The sequence below is a fragment of the Liolophura sinensis genome, chromosome 8 (assembly GCF_032854445.1).
Source record: "Liolophura sinensis isolate JHLJ2023 chromosome 8, CUHK_Ljap_v2, whole genome shotgun sequence".
Taxonomy (NCBI): Eukaryota; Metazoa; Mollusca; class Polyplacophora; order Chitonida; family Chitonidae; genus Liolophura; species Liolophura sinensis.
In genome coordinates, this window is record NC_088302.1 from 3993733 (window position 1) to 4008220 (window position 14488).

The 14488-nt window shown below is 39.0% G+C and overlaps 1 protein-coding gene across 1 annotated transcript; it reads left to right on the plus strand.

Annotated features, from left to right (window-relative positions):
• The first annotated feature begins 8965 nt into the window (after positions 1-8965).
• Positions 8966-11540, plus strand: LOC135473090 (uncharacterized). The gene is made up of 2 exons (XM_064752900.1): positions 8966-9610; positions 10151-11540. The coding sequence occupies exons 1-2, from the start codon at positions 9083-9085 to the stop codon at positions 10250-10252; spliced, it is 630 nt and encodes a 209-aa protein (XP_064608970.1). The 5' UTR covers positions 8966-9082; the 3' UTR covers positions 10253-11540.
• Positions 11541-14488: the final 2948 nt, after the last annotated feature.

The window sequence follows — 14488 nt, forward strand, 5'->3', positions numbered from 1 at the left end:
TGAAAGTATTATCATCAACAGCTAATAAAAATTGTCATCACGTGGTTACTGGTCTTGTTTGTCCTGAAATAGTCTATGTATATCTTCTCACAGCGGCTACTACCATTGAGGTAACAATGTAAATTGGTGAAAGTGAGATTCTCATTATCGAAAACTACGCCTGACTTCTGAATGACAAAATTTTAGTTCATGGAACGGGTGTTAGCAGTAAAGCTGTTTTTATGAGAAGGATTTTCCACGGGTCGCATCACTGGACCCTACAGACTTGCGCCTGCTTTTCTTAGAAAGAGATGAACACTTGCACAAGCGGATGTAGATTAATATACAAGCTAAAAGGTTTCGTTAAGAATATTCGTTAAGATTTCTTGATGTTTCCCATGTTTGAAGATAGTTTTTCGTGGGTTTCGCGAGAAGGGTCTGGCTGTTTTCAGCGACGAGTGGAGAATGATTCCTTCGTGTAGGTGTTTACCTGCGTCTTTACTTAAAGGGTACATGAAACGCTTTTGTTTTTATGTCTTAATATGGGGCACATGATGCGATCTGTAACATATTAAACTACACGGCAGCTTCTCAACTTTCTTCTTGGGTCTTAAAAATGGCTAAGCAAAACACTTTGTCAAAAACAAATAACTTTCTTTTGAGTTCATGTAATGCATCAAAGTATTTCAACAAATCATCTTGGAGTGACCCGTTAGGGTTTCCACTGAAGACTTTGGTGTTGTAGGAGCATAAAGGATATTCAAAGCACCGAAGTCCTTTTTTAGATTCCTTGTGGAGCGACTGGTTAGTTTAATGAGTAGCACTCATGCCTTTCTATATCATGAACCCACTTCAACGAGGTGTATTTGTATCAGACGTAAAATACACGTCAGACGTAAGTAGCTGCAAGAAAGGGGTGTAGAATGCCAGAGGTGGATGGAATGTTTGGTGCCAAAAAGAAATCCCAAGGTTAAGCAGTGCATGGAACCCCCCGGCACGCCTCCATAAATCTTGTTAGACAACGAAACACGCAGAATATGGAAATCATGCCGATCAAACCCTTGATGACAATCCCGAGGACAGCTAATCTACGCCCACGGACCTGATTGTAATTATCTCGACAACGGGAGGAAATTGGCTGGTTTCTTGCACAAATCATCAACACGAGCTATTAAGCGCTCATTAATTCTCGATTTCCGGGTCACTGTTGACATACAACTGATTGCGTCTGGTTTTGGTGATTGATGGCTTCCAGGCATAATAGTCTCCATCTACGGTATGATTGAACTACCGCCAAAAAAAAAAATAGCAGATGTTTCAAATATCTCCACGTTTCCACTATGGAGACTCTTGATGGCAGAGTTAGTTTGCTATACGCTACTCCTCGGCAATCTCCGCGCTACTCCGTACAGACCACAAAGTCAAAATGACCTCAGCGTTTATACACATGTAGATATTATACCTACATACAACATACGAGTCGTCAGTATATACAGATGTATATACTTGTAAACATTTTTACTTACAAAAGAATTATACTCATTGTAAAACTTTAAAAACTTAAAGTGGGTGTATTGATGGAATAACCCTGACACACTAGTTTTCGAAAAAATAACGTTTGACGTTGATTGAAATCGCCCCACAACACACAGGATCCAATAAAATGCTACAATGCGAGATAAGTACACGCCACATGCGGTATCCTAGGGTATATTACTGTCCAAATAAGGACAATTTACAATGTCAAAATTGAAACTACACCCCTTGTCATAAAGTCTGCGAGACAGAAAACCTTTTGGGTCTTTGTACAAATATAGATCCAGATAAGATGTACCATCTAGAGAGTCTGTGGTTTCCTTTAAATCCACTGAAGGTGGGTAAATATCTTTCACAGTCTTTGCTATATATGGAGTGTCTAAAGCCAGCAGATCATCAATATACTGTTTAGTGAATGAGAAAGATTGGGCCTGGCGCGAATTATTTCTTTAAGTTAACAGTTTTTGTATATAATCGTATTCACAGGAGAATAGAAAGTCGTATTATTCCAACACACCTCTCCGGCCGTACGTGGGAAGGTGTGTCAGCAGCCAGCCAATGGTGATAGGTTTCCCCCGGGCTCTGTCCGGTTTCCTCCCACCACAATGCTGGCCGCCGTCGTATAATTGAAACATTCTTAAGTACGGCGTAAAACACCAGTCAAATAAATAAATAAATTCCAACACAATATCTTCTGTTGCCTTTTAAGCGTTTAAACATGAAATGATTAATCTACAATCTGTTATATGTTACTTTACATGGACACACTATAGTGCCTGCGACAGCAGCCTTGGTTTCCAGTTTTAAACCCTATGGACCGAAAGCATAAAACATAAATGACCACATATGCCTACCGTGCATGGTTTGGGCTGTTCCGAGAATTGTTATTCTTCTCTTCCTTATAAGGAAATCGGAGTGCATGTAACAAAATGCTCAACTATTTCATGCATAACTAAACAGAGAATAAGCTTATGTCATGCACAGCGTAGTCTTTTTACTATGGTAGCCTATTTGAGTAAGAGTGGCGAAGAAATCTTGGGTGTTGGACGTCCGTGACACGCCCTTCTAATCTAATCTGAATCACAATTAAGATTGATGATTGGTGTGAGTAAGTGGTTATAAGGTGCTTGTCTTTTAATTACTATTAAATGTTGTGACATCACTCCATTCAGAAACAGTGAAATTCGGCCGTCAGCTTATCCTTGCCATGTGGCCATTTATGAAGGCTCAGGACGAGAACGTAGCCTCCGTGATATCTGTGCAGTTCGTATCCCTAGTGCCACTCACCGCTAAACACAGAAATTGTTTATTATATTTAACACTAATTCACATCTCGTACCTATGTATCCAGGGATGCACAGTAAAGGGCCGTGTCCACCGAGTACGATAATCGCAGCGATTCCAGCAACAGTTCCCACTATGGCACCCGCAGAGGATCACTTCTAATATAAATAAGTGCAACCGTCTCCTCTAAAATCGCAGCGGGAATCGTACTGTAAATAGGCGCAGCTTTTCCCGCATTCAGTCACTTCCTGATTTCACTGCGCTTTCCGTTTTTTGGTTCGATAGTCTGGTAGAAATTGTCGTGTATTGAGTTTAGGTACATGTACATTATTTACTTACGAGCCAATAAATCCAGGAGTTGTTATCCAAAAGTCAATCTATTATTTACGAGTCGTAGTGTATCTAGAAACATCACTAAATGAAAGATTGACGTAAAAGAGAGAAGTCTTGGAAGTCGAAAAAATCTATTGCTATTTAATAAGGCGAATCATAATTACATGTACAAAAGAAACTTCCATGTTGATTATTGAAGTAGCTAGTAGAAATTTGCTTCACCATGCGTTAAACCCTGCGGGAAACGGCGTTCACTCGGTCTTTCTTTACACCGGACACAAGAGCTTAAGGCACAGTTCCTGTCAATGATGTACATCATATGTTCTGAAGCTTGTCTTTGACTTCTCATATAAGATTTTGGAGCAGGCCATGCCCAGTGGATGTGAAGAGGAAGGTGTTCATAGTTCAGTGACGTAATCCAATATGGCTGTCAAGCCGTGTGACTCACATAAGTTGTTAAGCCTTTAATGAACTGGAAGAATCATGACAATATGTTCTGTAACTTGAGTTTTAGCAAATTCAGGTCAGATCTTATAATCAAAAGGTTAAGCGCATTTCATGCCATGGTCTTTTTATTTTCCAAAGGTATACATTACTTATATTTCACCAAAAAAAAAGAATGAAAACAAAGAACATGCTGATATAGATAAATGTGCGGTTCGTGGTCCGGCGATGCTTGTTTGTCAAATACTAAACAGAAATACGACCGTGTGTGGCTTCAATTATAGCTTTGGACATGGAATTCTTGAGGTTATCTCGCCACCATTGTTCCTCGTCTGTAGTCATCAGCAATATAAGTACATGTAAGTATGTACACTTGGGCCTTTTTTGTCGTACTTAAAGTGTTCAGCCATATGACGAGGAGGAGTCAAGGCGTCTGTATATATACCCTTAAGTGCTACCGCCACGGAAATGCAATATCATGCCGAACACACCAGGTATGACACTCTCTCTCTCTCTCTCTCTCTCTCTCTCTCTCTCTCTCTCTATATATATATATATATATATATATATATATATATATATATATATATATATATATATATATATATATATATATATACCGTTCGGCCACCGAAGTGATTGCCACGTCTGAGAAAAATACGGGTGAAAACGTGCATGCTCGTCTAATGTCGGATGGTTCGTCAGTTAAACAATTCTATCTGCTTAGCCAGGAAAAGACACTTGGAATATAAATTCAACCTATACAATCACGATATCAAGCATTCGTGGAAGATTCTTAACGAAATGTTAAATCGGAAAAAATGTGACAACTTACCGTCTTCTTTCAACATAAATGGAAATGAATACCACTGATAAATTGGCCATTGCTAATAACTTCAATTAGTATTTTAGCATAATGGCCTCCAAGTTGGATTCAGATACTAGTATTCCCTCTGTTGATTCAAGTTTTCAAGATTTTCTTCCCCATAATCCAGCACCACCACCCCTCCCCCCCCCCCCCGCCAGTCGAAGCCGATTTTCAGTTATTCAGTAGTAACTTCCGCCGACATATGCGTTACTGTACACTCCTTAAAGACAAGTGTATCAACTGGGATAGGTAGAATTCGCATACGTCACTCGTAAAACTAGTATCCGGCTACATGTCCACCCCTCTTTCAGCCATTATGAACCTTGTAAGAGGTTTCGTGCCTGAATAATACCTTTTAAAGGCCCGTGAAAGTTAAAAAAAACAGCATCGTTTCCTACAGATTTATCAAAAAGGCTTTTGATACGGTCAACCATGGAATACTTTTTTGTGAACATAATGATATTGGCTCCATAGAACCTGTTAATGACTGGTTTAGACGCTATTGGTCCGGTAAGTTCAAGCAAGTGTGCTTCAATAATACCACCGTCCCCGATAGCACAGTTGGCAGAGCGTCTGCATCTGAAGCGGTAGATCCAGGGTCAATATTGAGTCGAGTAACACTTAAGAGGAAGTTGTAACTTCCTCGCTTGGCGTTCAGCCTGAAGGGAATAGTGCAACGACTGGTTGACCCGTATCAATATAATGGCTCGGGCGGGGCGTCTTACTTGCCTTCAAGTAAGGCGTCTCAGTGAAGCAGCACTAGATAATAGAGCGGTGGAAATCCGTCCTGCAACAAGGAGGCATATTACATGCACTCTAGGGATTCCTTCGTCGTCATATGGCTTAAAAATTGTACGACGTTAAACCGCTAGCACTCACTCACTCAATAATACCGTGTCAGCCTCCCCTCCAGTTTCTCCTAGCGTCCTCCAGGATTCTATTCTCGGTCCCTTATTGTATCTTATTTATATCAATGATATATCTAATGTATCAAATCTGCTTTTCTTTTCCGACGAGTTCGGTCTTTTCCGCAGACGCAGTCAATGATGCCATAACCACGATGCAGACTGTCTCTCTCTCTTAACACACAAAAAAACCTAATTTATGAATTCCAAATCCATGCCCAGGGATCTTCTAAAACTGACCATTGCGGGAAATGAAACTGAATACGTCACTGAATTTAAGTTTCTTGGTCTCTTTTTTAATGATAAAGTTAAATGGGCCTCTCATATTAGCTACATCTGCAAGAAAGTTTCTAGAAATCTGGGTATCATGCGCCATATAAGTAGGTCCGTCAATAATGCAACCCTTTTGATCCTTTACTAGGCCTATTCACTAATATTTCATGGGGAAACACATATAAAAGTCATTTATAACCATTGACTAACTTACAAAAACGAGCTATACGCATCATCACATTACCAAATCGTCTCGAACATACTCAACCTTTGTTTTTTAAGCTTAAAATCTTGCCAGTAAATCTTTTGAATAAATAAGATATTTGGTAGAACAATCCAGTGTCAACTATTATCGAACCAGAATTAGTCTCCTCAGTTTCGTTAAGCCTTTCTTTGGAAGTGATTTCTCACACTATTATTTGAAAGTCTCTGGTCCTCGGGAATGGAATAAGTTACCCGATCAGCTAAAATCTATTATTTCATAGTCGCTACTTAAATCAAAAATAAAATCTCACTTACTTAACAACCGAACAACTGATGTTCACATCATTTTTATCTTCAACTCAGTTTATGGTTATACTTTTCAACATAGAATGTCACAATCTGCTTCATTTTCCAATAGCTCTATATTCTCGTTTGGGATAGAACTAGTCCCTTGGGGCTTTACTCTCGCCAACTTTTTTGTGATCATTTATATTATATTCTTGTTTCATTCATAGTGATTACTATATTAATTTATATGTATTATTATTATTCTTATCTGGTGAATAAACAACAAATACAAACAAAATACAAACTTGCCAAAAGTTTGTGGTTTACTTCATACACCCAGGCTTCCTCCGAAAATATACTTTAAATATGACGTGAAATATACATGAACTTAGTATTGATCGGAACACATACTTTTTAGGGTTGGTATTAATTCCTGCTGAGCAATTGCATCATAATTTAGCGGAATCTATAGTATGCACGCTGAAACGCTTGGTTATTTTGGAACAGATGGTTTTGTATTGTTTTTTTTTTTTTAAGGTATCTCACGGTTTTTCTCGCTGGTGTTAACAGACAACGTGAACAGTTGGGAAGATACAGTCATTAATCTATTTATTTGATTGGTGTATTTAAAATATTTCACTTTACGGCGGTGGCCAGCATTATGGTGGGAGGAAACTGGGTAGAGCCCCAGGGGAATCTCACGACCAGGTTGCTGACAAACGTGGAAGACATTCAGCTCATGGGTAATAACTGGGCATTTCTGTGATGAACTGTTTCAAGGCACAGTTACATAGCATAAACTACTGTATAACAAAATTCATGTAGACCTCAGCACATTTGTTACAGGCTTCTAGCAGGTAATACTGATCAATATTATTTTTGATCGGACTACAGACATGTTTGGGGCCATTTCACATTTCACAACTGTTAGACCTTAAACCTGGGTCCAGTGATTTCACAGCTGTTAGACCTTAAACCTGGGTACAGAGATGGCCGATAGACTTAACTAGCACCTTATTATTTTAGTTAGCGGCCAGCAGACTTCACTTGTACGTTTAGACTTCTTAGGGTACATGGCACCAGCGCTCCATATATGTACACGTGGCACACATCACACACGTGGCCTGTTCTTGTGAATTTGGCCAAAATGATCAGTAAAATTTGGTACTAGTTTATATGCCAGAATTGTGCAAAGGACAAGGACACTCCAAAAAAAATCACAAAAAAGTTTTAGTATCTTAGCGATATGTTATCGTCTTTAGAACACATAAAAAGCAAAAGGCCTATAAGTGGCTGGTATACCTGTGTCTATATGTAAGTCCCCTAATACAAATAAACAACAGAAGAATGAGCAGGGTTAGATTATGGTGGTGTTGGTGGGGGGGGGGGGGGGGGGGGGGTTGACGAGGACAATACACGGGTTTACAATCTTGCCCTGTACGGTCAAGTATAGGTCACTCTTTGGAAAGTAAACAAGCATTCAGCTAAACCAATGTCCACGCAGCCAAAGCCCGCTCACTGTATGGTCAAACAGCAAGATGTGACTTTAATTACATTCCAAACGCGAAACGTGAACTCTTGTGTGGAAAGTGCTGTGGAAGGATTATATGGTGGCTATAGAAAGTGGCAGGTGTAATGTGGCTCAAGGAAGTGTAATGAGGCAATCAAATGGTCAAAAGCGAACAAGGAAGTAACACAGCTCCAGGAACCGGACTTTGGTCAATAAGATTAGAGGATTAATGCGGTAAAGTAAAAATAGGAAACAGCGTGTCAATGGCAACTAACACAAAGCAATACAAAATTCAGTATGTAGGCATAGGCTTGGAGATTAATACAGTAGCCCAATAAACTGTAAAAGATATAGGCCTATGCCAGTGTGTACATATAGGCCTATGTGCAAAAAACAGCTCACCACAGAAATAATGGCCTCTTGGCAATCAGGGAATATCCACAGGGATATTAGAATAACGGATCGACCCAGCACATGGAAACCGCAAGTCTCTATGGACGAATTTCCCTGCATGACGTCATATGGAAATCCCCAAAAAGCGATGCAACAACATGTAACTGTAGCTGATTTCCCCGTCACATTTACCCTGCTCAAAAAGGTGATTTTGAACGATAACACGTGACGTTAAATACCGGTAATCATGACGAAACTTGTTTTTCGGTCTTCACTTTCAATTTTCATAACCGGTCTTCTAAATACCGGTAATCATGACGAAAATTGTTTTTCGGTCTTCACTTTCATTTTCATAACCGGTCTTCAAAATGCCAGAAGACCGGTTATGAAAATGAAAGTGAAGACCGAAAAACAAGTTTCGTCATTTTACTGGTATTTAACGTCACGTGTTATCGTTCAAAATCGCTGTACTAGGTTTGCAGTTGGCCTACTTTAGGCCTATATTTATTTCAATCATTATAGCACTATAATTAAATGATACAGGTACAAGTCTGGTATTTACTGAAAAGGCAATAATTTGAGCTATTCTTTGATTTAATTTAATTTCATTAGAAATAAGAAAAAATCTCCGATAAAGCAATATAGCCTACATATGCGCAAGAGATTTTGTGCATGTAGGCCTATGTACAAAGTCTAACATTTGTAGGCCTACACGAAAACCGAAGCTTTTCTAAATACATACATGTATGTACAAGAGAAATACATATATATGAGGTTGTATTACACATATGTATAAATAGAGAATATATACCAAAACGGCTTGACATAAGGTAATTGGTCAAGTCAAACGCCACATGTGGAAATAAAACCTTTCGTTTCATTACCTGACTCTGAATTTTGTTTCACCCCATTCCCTACACACGCAAGAAGTCCCCACTGAGCAAGGGGATTTGGTCTAACGTGTCTCTCATTAACATGTTGCTACCTGTAACGATAGACGCTGATGTTGTTACCAAGTAAGTTTAATTTCGTGATAGACATTTCCGAGTGCATAAAACAAAAAGTATGACGTCGATAGGATCTACAGGAGATCCGTCTGATAGGTTACATGGTGATCAGATTGAACCTTCTAACAAAGAAGAAGAACCTTGCGAGTCCACCGCTAGTGATTTGGAACAACAACAACCGGAGGCACCGCCAGTCATGGACGAAGCTGGCCTACTATCAGAAGAGGGTCAAAATGTGTTGGAGAAGTTAGGTGAAATTGATTTGGAAGACGAGGACACAGAAATGCTTTTAGAACAAGCTTATGCCATGAATCGCCAGCTGAAAGAAATCTTACGACAGCAGGAAAGGGGGGAGTCAGATGAGAGCGGTACAGACTCAATACGCCGTGTTCCCCGATCCGACAAGCACAGAGGAATGAATACAAGGCACAGCGTTCTACCGCCGATAAAGAAGTCTGATGCGTCAAAACAGCATGACATTTACAGTGCCAGGATGTCCCGACCACACCAGTCTACCAGCAGTATCAATAGCGGCAAATCTAAGAGTGCCACAAGTCGCAAAACACCATCTTCATCAGCTCATTCGGTAAGATCATCATATGCTGGGCCTAACGGATTTATGTATTTACTGAATGTTTCACTCGAAAGGATGTTATAAAAACTAAAGGCTAAGATGTAAAGAAAAGTTACAGTGTAAAAATTAAGGTTAGTGAGCATATAGTTCTGTCAGATTACATATACATGCATACATACATACTACATATTCATGTTCTTACATACTACTGTATCACTGTTTCGATTGGCATAATTTTCAAATTTCTATCTTGGTTCAAAATATTTATGTTGATCCTTCACCTCTTGTTATTAAAAACATTTTACAGTACAAATTGTATTTTCAGATGAAATTTGTCACAATTATTAAATCAAGATGGTTAAATGTAGATTCCTTTAGATACATACAACGCATATTTTATACTCAATCAACATTGGGTACATGAACTAGCGAGTAGCTCATGTACATAGTACATGGATAACTATTTTGTAATATGTTCTACAATTTAATGTATAGTATTGACTTGGAGTTCAGCTTTGATCATTTTTCTTGTTTTTTTTTCTTCCAATTCAGGGCCATACAGACAGTTCCAGAAGATCCAGAAGCCAGAAAAGTGCTTCAAGTTCGGTTGGTGGTGACAGACCTGCATGGAATGACAGATTTTCCTATACTTGATCATTATTATTGTAATTGAGAATATTGTCACTTGATCTTAATTTATTATATATTTTAACCTTGAAATTGCTCACAAATGTATATGGATTTGTATGTCCATTTTATAAGTATCAGTGATGAACAACAGTATTAACTCATTTACATATTAATATTAACATAAATTGTTTTCATGTACATATTAAGAATATACAGAATAATAAGGGAATTAATCTGTTCACTTCATCATCATCATTTTATAATATATTTGATACATCAATCACCATGACATGTAATGTACTTATCCTGTAATGTTATAGCATTCACAAAAAGGACAGAGAATTTATATGTGCTAAATTTTGGTTAAAATCCAGTACATCTGTTGTTTTAGTTGGTTGATTTCTATTTTGTTTTTTTATTTTTTTCAATAGCCATATAAATTATTAGAATAAATCTGGTCACCTGTGTTGATATTGGAGAACTTTCCATGAAGTTTTACTATAAGGGAGTGAATTTCACCATTTCTTCTTGTACAGTACATTTGTAATTGGCTATGTGTGAAACCACTAATTTTCTGATGGTCAACATATATTTTGTTGTCTTCAAATATAAGTACATTGTAAACTGGGGGAAGTGACATAAAATTTTGCAGAAGAAAGTGTATTTTATAGGCAAATAAATGTCACAAAATATTGCTTTTAGTGCTGAAACTTACATTTTTTCTCGTAGAATATAATTTTACCTTGCAAACAAACCACAAACCCCCCGTCTAAGGTAAGTCAAAGTGTGAAACTTAGTCATCTGTGAAATTTTAGTTCATGTACTCACAGAATGGTTTTGCCGTTGAATGAAATCAGGGGTTTATGTATGTAGTGGACCCTGAATTAACAGTTTTAACCACCTTTTCAGCATGTGTAATTAATTCAGCGAGCTAAATGATCTCTGTCTTTAATTAACATTCTGATATTACCCTGATGGGCCAAATAGATGTCAGAAACATAAAAACATGGAGTACGTTGTTGAATTATGTTATAATATGGTTACTACATATACTTGTTGAACCTATATTAACCATTGCCTGGTGTTGGACTTATTTAACTGGGGTGTACAGGCCAAGATGTGTATGAAAAATGCTCTGTAAATTGTTAGACTGCCAGCTGTCTGGTGAGGTGTGAGCGAGTGAGGTGTCATGTCTGGTGTCTGTGGTGCTGTGATTCAGCAAGGAAGCAGTTTAACAGTGACAGCATTACTGATGTTGTCACAAGAAGACACCTTCATGATATCATGAATGTGGATAGACTGTAACCGAATGAGGTGTCATGTCTGGCATCTGTGGTGCTTGTGATTACAGCATGGAAACAGTTTAATAGTGACAGCATTACTGACGTGTCACAAGAAGACACCTTCATGATATCATGAATGTGGGTAGACTGTGACCCAAGTGAGGTGTCATGTCTGGCGTCTGTGGTGCTGTGATTCAGCAAGGAAGGAGTTTAATAGTGGACAGCATTACTGACGTGTCACAAGAAGACACCTTCAGGATATCATGAATGTGGGTAAACTGTGACCGAGTGAGGTGTCATGTCTGGCGTCTGTGGTGCTGTGATTCAGCAAGGAAACAGTTTAATAGTGACAGCATTAAACTGACATGTCTCAAGAAGACACCTTCATGATATCATGAATGTGAGAGTAGACTGTGACCAAGTGAGGTGTCCATGTCAGGTGTCTGCAGTGCTGTGATTCAGCAAGGAAACAGTTTAATAGTGACAGCATTACTGATGTGTCACAAGAAGACACCTTCATGACATCATGAATGTCGGTAGACTGTGGCTGAGTGATGTGTCATGTTTGCTGTATGTGGCACTACATATGTTCCTCAGTTTTTCTAGTTTTCTGTGACTCAGTTTTGTGTATAAATGTATCCCTGCAGCTGTGTCTGCACCCTCCACCAGCATGTCTTCTTACTAAGTGTAGTTTATCCTTCTAAGAGGACTTTATCTATACGCAGTGTGCACTGTGAAAGAAGACAGTTCCTAGTATCTAGCCATGCTGAATAGTTCATCCCTGCAGGACATCAACCCATATCGAGTCTATGGATTGTTTGGGCACTGGACATTATATCTGTCCCAAACTCATTCCTGACCACTAAGTTTGATATCTCTAGTAGTGTGTATCACACTAGTGCAAGGCTAATGTATTGAGGAATGTGGACAATTACCATGTGACCTACATGTCTGTGTATACATCACAGGATATTACATCATGTAATTAATCTACATTTTGTTGTCAGCACCAAGCTGTGATAGCAATATGAATGTGCCTCAAGTTGAGCAAACAGATCAATTATGAATTGTGTCTGTTGTTATCAGTGGCAGGTGTATGTAAATAAATGACCAGTGAGAATGAGTGGAGGTGTTTCATCATGTAACTGTGTCCTAGGGTAGACAGGTGGTATCAGTACTTGAGATGAACAATATACACAATTTAGTCAACACCATCCAGAAAGCTGGAAGTAGAATTTGTGATGTACCCTGGCATTAGAATGTATGCACTGTATTAGAATGAGGAGCTCCTTTCTGTATTATACCCAAGATGCAGGAAACCTGTATTGTTAGGAACAAAGTACATGCGTGCGTGGAGAGGAGTACCTACATTTTTTATTGATTCATTTATTTGATTGATGTTTTATGCCATACTCAAGACTTCACTTTTACTACATCAGCCAGCATTATGGTGGGAGGAAACCGGGCAGAGAATGGGGAAAACGCACCACCATCTGCAGGTTGTTGCCAGACCTTCCCACACAAGGCCAGAGAGGAAGCCAGCATGAGCTGAGAGTACTTATAACATGTAACCATAAGTTAACTATCAGACGGTCAACGGACATGCAAGCAGTTCAGATATTCCTAAACTTATCTGCCATAACACATGTATAGGTGACCATGGTAGTTTCAATCCACTTACAACATTCCTGCAATTCCTTTGTGGAACAAGTCTCCATTCTCTGTAAGCAGAGTTGATTACATGTATATTTCCTTCACTGTTTCCTCAATAATTTATCACTTCTGTGATGATGATCAAATTTATGAAGGAAATCAGAGGACCCAGGGTAACCACCAACCTTTGGCAAAATAAGGGCTGGAATCAAGACTGGAAGCTGTGTGAGATACATGTAGCCTTGAAAGTCTACACAGTGCTGAATTATCCACAAATGTACTTTCTACATTAGGGCAAGATCTACACAGCCAATTAGCAGTGGGTTTATTCAGCCTTGATTCACTGGATACCCACTAAAGGTCATCATTAATCATGTTAGCTTAGGTGATAAGGCAGCCTTTCAGGTAGTTGATTAAAAATTTAGTGATTTGTGTTTAAAAAGCTTTATCGTGGTTTCCAAAAACATTTCAATCATGACAGCAGCGAGTTTCATGCAAGGAAGAAACCGGAGTAACCCACTGGCCTTCAGCACGTAACATTTCAGCATCTGACACAGGCTTTCACTCGCAGTGAGCTCCTTGTGTATTTGTTGGTGGACAGCAAGTGATGGGCAAAGACCTCTGAACATGTAATCGCACTACACACACTTTGAACTTCTTGACTCTTAAAGACAAGTATCTTATCAGCTGGTGAAGCCATGCATCATCAGCCTTCAGCTCACCGACTGCCACTAAGGTACACATCCCATTGATTGTGCACACACATTAAATTCTTATTGCACTAAACCAGTTACATGTGGCACACCTCATCACCAGAAGACAATAGGACATGAGTTTGCTGTACTTTTATTCATCAACACAGATTACACATTTATCATCTTTCACACACAGGTAGACTATTTTCTGGATAAATCTTCAAAAACCATCCATGGGTGTAACATAGTGAGAACTGGACAAAAGATAACAAAACCTAGTGATTTCTCTAACACTTGGGCTTGAACAGACTTACTAAGGGTATTTACATACAACTCATGGTGGGTGGGTAGAGGTCTGGAGAGAGACATGACAGGACTCGTGCCCACTCAGTGTGATCTCCTGCGTTCCCATATACAGTGCTGACAATTCTGTGCATTAGCTCTCAGGTAGCATTTCAAGTTCTACTCTATAGAGTAGCCTCCCTTTACCCACACTATTCCTTATCATTTGGGGTTAATCGTTCAACCTTGTCTCACAAACAGTCCTCTTCCATCCAAAAATCTTGCACCTCAACAATTCAATTCATACCTTTTTTACATCAACTTTTAAATAGAGAGCTCTATTCCTG

What these genes read in the sequence shown, in the direction of transcription:
- LOC135473090 (XM_064752900.1), top strand. Translation starts at nt 9,083, where the DNA reads ATGACGTCGATAGGATCTACAGGAGATCCGTCTGATAGGTTACATGGT. An exon ending in CATCTTCATCAGCTCATTCG is followed by an intron (nt 9,611 to 10,150) that starts GTAAGATCATCA and finishes CTTCCAATTCAG; the next exon opens with GGCCATACAGACAGTTCCAG.